The following is a 6,134-nucleotide window of genomic DNA, read 5'->3' as shown; positions in this document are numbered from 1 at the left end:
AAAACTCGTTTTGCAGTCTTATTGATTCAAATTTTATTTCTACACTTATGAAGATTTGGTGTTGAACATTTGTTCACCTTATGTCATGTTATTAATTGCATTGTCAATTTGGGCATTCATGTGTGTAGCATAAATTATTTTATCTCATCTATTTCAGTGTAACAGTCATCTTAATATATCCACTATCTTGACATTTTGGAGTCTACTGCATCATGTCATAATCTGGGATTGGTAACTAAGGCCACAAATGCTGGCCTTGGGTTAGGTGTCAAAGTTTGAATAAGGGTCAGGTACGGTTTTTTGAATGAATGACCGTGGAAGAAGGGGTTACAAACCATTAATGTTTCTGGTGCAAAAATAGAGAAAAAAAAATAGCATTGAACTTTAAAAAATTGGGGGCAATTATGGGTTTGTACTCTTGTTCACCACTGTAGCTGTGATGACTATTTTTTTGTCTTAACCCTCCGGTTCATTGAGAAAAAAAGATCCTGACTAATTTGAAGTTTGATTGTGAGGTAAGTAAAGCCTAACCAAGAATTATTTATGTCAATAATCGAACTTGGGTAGTATCCGTGGTGGCTGTTTTGTTGCTTTAGTAGTTGTGACTTTGGGTATAATGACTAACCCAAAAATAAGATGTGAATGAACTCTATCACAACCAAATTTTTTAGCCTGATTGCTTTTTTGTAATCAAGTACTCTTGAAGCTTCTTTCGTAGTTCTTTACACATTTAAAATAGTGACAATCTTGCTTCTCGAAACAGTGTTTTCAAAGTCGGCTGCTATATGCCGCTATCCATGATTGATAATTGGGAGAACCACACTGCAAAAGGTAGTTGTTGTAGTTGAAGTTAGAGAGCCCTAGCACCTATACACATCATACCAAAATTCCATATTTTCAAATATCGCGTTGAGTTTCATACCTTGCAGTTGGATTCTAAAATTTCACCATTATTTGCATCCCTAGCGCTATGTGGGCACTGGCTGTGCACTAATTCCCTTACTAGTCTTGGATCAACTCTGCAATTCTACTGATGTCCCACTCATGCAGCTTGTTTGCAACTAAGAGATATATTGAAAAGATTTGACACCAATTGAGAAGAACATCTAGAGAACGGCATTACAAGTTAGTTTTGTAATTGGCCTTATAAACACTAGACCAGAATCCCTTGCTTTCAATGTAGGACCCAAGTCTCATACCTAGCAATTGGATCCTACCAGAGTTGCTTGAGTATTTTTCATTATAGCCGCTATTGTAACTGTAGAAGCACTTGTCACCTGTCATGCCATTACAGTGTTTCTAAAGGTGGCCATATAATGTTGCATTCTACTATTGATACATGTTTTTATTATATTGACTCGTGATGTTTACATTTTTAAGTGGATATTCTATTCTTAATTTAGTTTTATTCTTATGATACTAACTATACTTCCCTTGTTTCTGTCCTTATTTCCTTCTATTTTTGCAGCAGGAAGTAAGATAAGCTTAGTTCCCACATCTGAGATGATAAATTGTACAAGCCAACTGCTTTCTAAACCCCAAGATGAAGTTAACAGAAAAATCTTGAAGTTGCCAACATTAATTTTGGATCAAAAGGATAAAATGTTTTCAATGTTCCACTCTAATAATGGGTTGGTTGAAGATCCATGGGTTGTTGAGAGAGAAAAAGCTATGATCAACCCTTGGACGTCAGAGGAGAGAAAGATTTTCTCGGAGAAATTTGAAGCCTTTGGAAAAGATTTTCGAAAAATTGCTTCTTTCCTTGATCACAAGACAATTGCTGACTGTGTTGAATTCTACTACAAAGATCATAAGCCCAATTGTTTAGAGAAAGATAAGAAGAAGAAGAAGAAGAATATGAAGAAGAAAAAGGGTTGTAAGAGTCAAAAGTCAAAAACAGTCAAAACTGTCGTGAAGGTATTGGGTAAAAAAGGGAACCATAAAGCAAATGTTGATTCACAGAAGAAATCAATGATGGTGTGCGGCACTGTAGCTAATCAAAGAACACGTTCAGGAAGACTCCTCCTCTGGAGGAAATCCGATGAAAGCGAGAGGCTTGCAGCTGATGCATTGGTTGGTATGTGTGATTCTCTTTCACTTGAGGCTACAAGGCCACCATGCCAACAACCTGTGATACCTAACATTACTCATCAGGATATTGATGATGGAACTTGTGAGTGGACAGATGAGGAGAAGGCAACATTTCTTCAAGCTGTATCATCTTTCGGTGAGGATTTTAGGATGATTGCACAACATGTAGGAACAAAGTCCAAAGATCAGTGCAAGAGATTTTTCATCAAGGGTCAGAAATCCCATAGGTTGGATCTCATGCGCCACAGACTTGAAAATATTAGATCTCTACTTAATGAAATAAATCTTGGCAGGAGTGCTAACACTAATGATGCACGTGTTGTGGAGGCCATTGGCAATGATAAGTTAGACACAGAAACAAATGATCACCAGCCTTCGTCTGCTGCGAACTTGAGCCATGATAAATCCAAACATATGGAAGCTTGGAATCAGTTGATCGACTTAAATGAATCAAAGGAAATTAATAAAGAATTTGATCATGAAGATAAAAACATTGTTTCTAGCACATATAACGGTGAGTCTAAACTGGTGGACACTGATGGTTATGGGGTTGTCTTGTACAATTCTAATAAGTCGAGTTCAGTCAAGGACAAGAGAGCTAAAACTATGCCAGATATCATGGAAGTTGGAAAAGATAAAGGGGGAGATGCAGTTACAGAATTGGTGTCGTCTGCTTCTGAGATAATTGAACCATGTCACTCTCATTCTGTTGCTGAGGATAGACTAGTTTCTGTGATGTTGACATCATTTCCTACACGGCTCGATGATAAAGATGGTAAACATGGAGCTGATATGGATGATGATGTGGTTGAATTGAAAAGCCAAAGTCATGATTCAAACACCAAAGCAAATACTTGCTTATCATCTGTGGTAGTTTCTTACTCAGCATTGACTTTTGGTGCTGAAAATCAGTCCAAACTATTCCTGAAAAGGTCCAATTATTCAGGACTATCCATAGAGGATCCTCTCCCAACTGCAAATTCAATGTTACAAAATACCGTTCGTGCTGCGCATGCTGTTCAACAAGAGAAATCAGGTACCCGAGATGGACTGTCTTTTAAGGAGCCTGTTAAAAAACAAGTGAATGTGGATATGAGCTGCGTTGGTATAGTAACTGAACCAACTCTTTTGTCGCAGAAGTTTCCACAAATTGATGACCATCACAACACACAGTTGCCGTGTTTGTCAGGTTCAGAAAAAACGCCTGCAAATCATATTGTTTTGAAACTGTTTGGGAAGACAATGACCATTCCTTCATCCACTCAGAGGCCTGATTCAAGTGAAGATTCAAAGCATTTTATTGGGGAAAAAGAGAAAAAGAAAGAAGAGAAGTAGATGCAAAGCACCCCCCGTGAAGGATATTTACCCTCCTGGCAAACATTACTTTTGTCGTGCCTTGTTGTTATATAACTTTTTTTTAGTTAAAAACTTATTTGAAACCATATAATTATGAGTGAAATTCATTAAAGTAGAAGAGACTTATAAAGAGTTATAATTTCTACCGAATTTCAGTCAATAATAAAGACTATGCTACTATTATTTTTGTTTCTGTATATAGTATAATAATGATGGACAATTTGATGGGTTCTTATCGCATGCCTGCTGAAGCAGCAACTTTCTATTTGTTTATACAGAAATAATCATTCAATTTAGATGTCTCTCTCTTTGAACTCTTCTACTATGTGTTAGTTATAACTAGATTTAATTAATCTGTCTACATTGAAGAAATGTAATTTCAGAATTTGGTCTCTGAACTGAAGAATCATCTTAATTGTTTGTTAATTGCACGTGTTATCGAAAGAAGCGAGTTGCCTTGAGGCATTCAGATTCCACAATATGTGGTTTCACCAGAATTTTAGCTTTGATCTTACAAAATTGCAAATGGATCTCTATTTCTCAATGGTGTGGGAGGACAATTATGATATGGTTGTGCAAAAATCATGCGTGCATGAAGTATATATCTCGCTATTCCAAATAATCACCCTCTTCTGTATCATTTCACTTTGGTCTGTTTTCCAAAACGTTACAATTCCTTCGATTCATCTCTCTCACACACCTTAAATTTCAATGGTTTTGGTATTGTTCTTACATTTAGCTTCTAACTTTAGTTGCTTATCCTTCTTTTTTTGCTTCTTTTTCTCATTTGAGCTAAAATTACTAATTGACAACTCTACACAAGCTTGGCACAATGTTGATAACAAGACAAACTTCAATTGCTTCTTGTTTGTGACAACTTTGTTTTCATCCAAATGATTTTTTGCATGAGAAGGTTTTAAATAGAAAGAAATTAATTTTCAGGAGAAATAACTTTTGGAAAAATATATAATGCGCAACTAACCTGGTAGAATAATGTCTAGAAATTTTCCCAAATTATTATAAAGCAATATCATAATATTTAGAAATTGTCTTGTGAAAATACTGTTGTGGAACAACAAAGGAACGATAATTATGAAAAATAGATTCTTGGGATTTTTTTGGCTTGAGAAAAATATATGACATGTTATTAGGGTTAAGGAAACCCCCTATTAAATTTTCTAAAATTCTGAGGTGTCTAACTATTTTTTTAAAATTATTAAAATAGCATTTCAGCATAATTTCAATTTTAAAAATTAAATTGGAAAAAATGTTTCTATAATGATTTTTGGAGAAAATATAAGATTAAGAATTATTATTATTTTATTTACGGATTCAAGATTGTTTGAAAAATATGATTAGGCAATATTATTTCATCACTTGTACATTTATTTTTAAATTTTTGATACAATGGATCAAGTTATATATCTATATGATTGGTGAATTATATTTCTATCTTGCTGATTTTTCTTTCATATATCGCACAAATATCTATACTTCAAATATTATATTCCTGCATTTAGTTTCTTTTATATTTTAATGTTTCAAATTATCTAAATTATGGACTATAGAAAAAGAACACCACCAAATTACTGCGACGATGGTAAGTGTGTGAATGCTGCCTTTGAAGAATTATAATGGAAAAATTAAGGTTGTTGACTACTACTTTTTTTAAAATATGAATATTTGTATTTATGGATACACTACTAAAAAAGCACATTTTATGTTGGATGTTTACAACATTTTACTTCGGTTATCAACTGTCGCTAGGTGACGTGTAGAATGTTTGTTTGCATCTATGATGATAATTCCAAAACAACCGTCTTATCAAAACTACAATTCAAAGACAATTTTCAAAAAAATAACCGTCTTAAAATGACAACATTCTAAGACAATTTTAATGAAAACTATCTAATAATGTATTTTTTAAAAAAAATAAAAATTAAAAAATTGAATATTCTAAGACAATTTTTTATAGAAACGTCTTAGAATGAATTTTCAAAAAATAAAATAAAAATAAATTGAAGATCAATTTATGAAAATCATATTAAAATGTAGGTATTTTAAGACGATTTTTTGAAGAACCATAAAAAATCATCTTAGAATATCTTTTTTAAAAAAATAAAAATTTTAAAAACTTTTAAAGTAATAATAATTATCAAAAAGCACTTAGACATCTTTATCCTATATTGAAACTAATTGATCAAACATGATTAAAATTCAAAACATAGATAATCCAAGATAAATTATCCAAAGTTAATATCAACTATTTTCCTGGTTAGTATATATAATGTTGTGGCTAATAATAATAATAATATAACTATGTGAGGAAAAGATATTTATAGGATGTTGGTTTATTTACTATGTAGTGTGATGTTAATAATAAAGGGAACCGGCACAAACCAAAAATAATGGAGGTACACTAAAAGTGAGTATAAAAGAATAATTGAAATAATTAAAATTTTATGAAGTACTTTAAGAATTGAGGTCACAGGAAAAAAGGAAAGGATAAAAACAACCCGTGTAAATGTAAACTCTTAAAGCTGAGTACCTTTGATTGGCTGATTTTATTTAATATGTGTTCTGCATGTCAACATATAAGAAGCTGATCAAATTGAAGTTTTTAATGTTTAATAAACAAATTTATTTCGCTATCTTATAATTTAATTATGAATTATGCTATTTTAGTT

General features: G+C 32.6%; 1 protein-coding gene across 1 annotated transcript in view; it reads left to right on the top strand.

The window, feature by feature from the left end:
- Positions 1-3,844, top strand: part of LOC106795485 (nuclear receptor corepressor 1) — a 4,520-nt gene extending 676 nt beyond the window's left edge. Inside the window, exons 2-3 of the mRNA XM_014765534.2 lie at positions 1,469-3,370; positions 3,831-3,844. Coding sequence (XP_014621020.2) covers positions 1,469-3,370; positions 3,831-3,844 — 1,916 coding nt within the window. The remainder of the gene's footprint in view (positions 1-1,468; positions 3,371-3,830) is intronic.
- Positions 3,845-6,134: the final 2,290 nt, after the last annotated feature.

This window comes from Glycine max, chromosome 13, assembly GCF_000004515.6.
Source record: "Glycine max cultivar Williams 82 chromosome 13, Glycine_max_v4.0, whole genome shotgun sequence".
Taxonomy (NCBI): Eukaryota; Viridiplantae; Streptophyta; class Magnoliopsida; order Fabales; family Fabaceae; genus Glycine; species Glycine max.
This window is presented reverse-complemented; position numbering and strand designations above follow the sequence as displayed.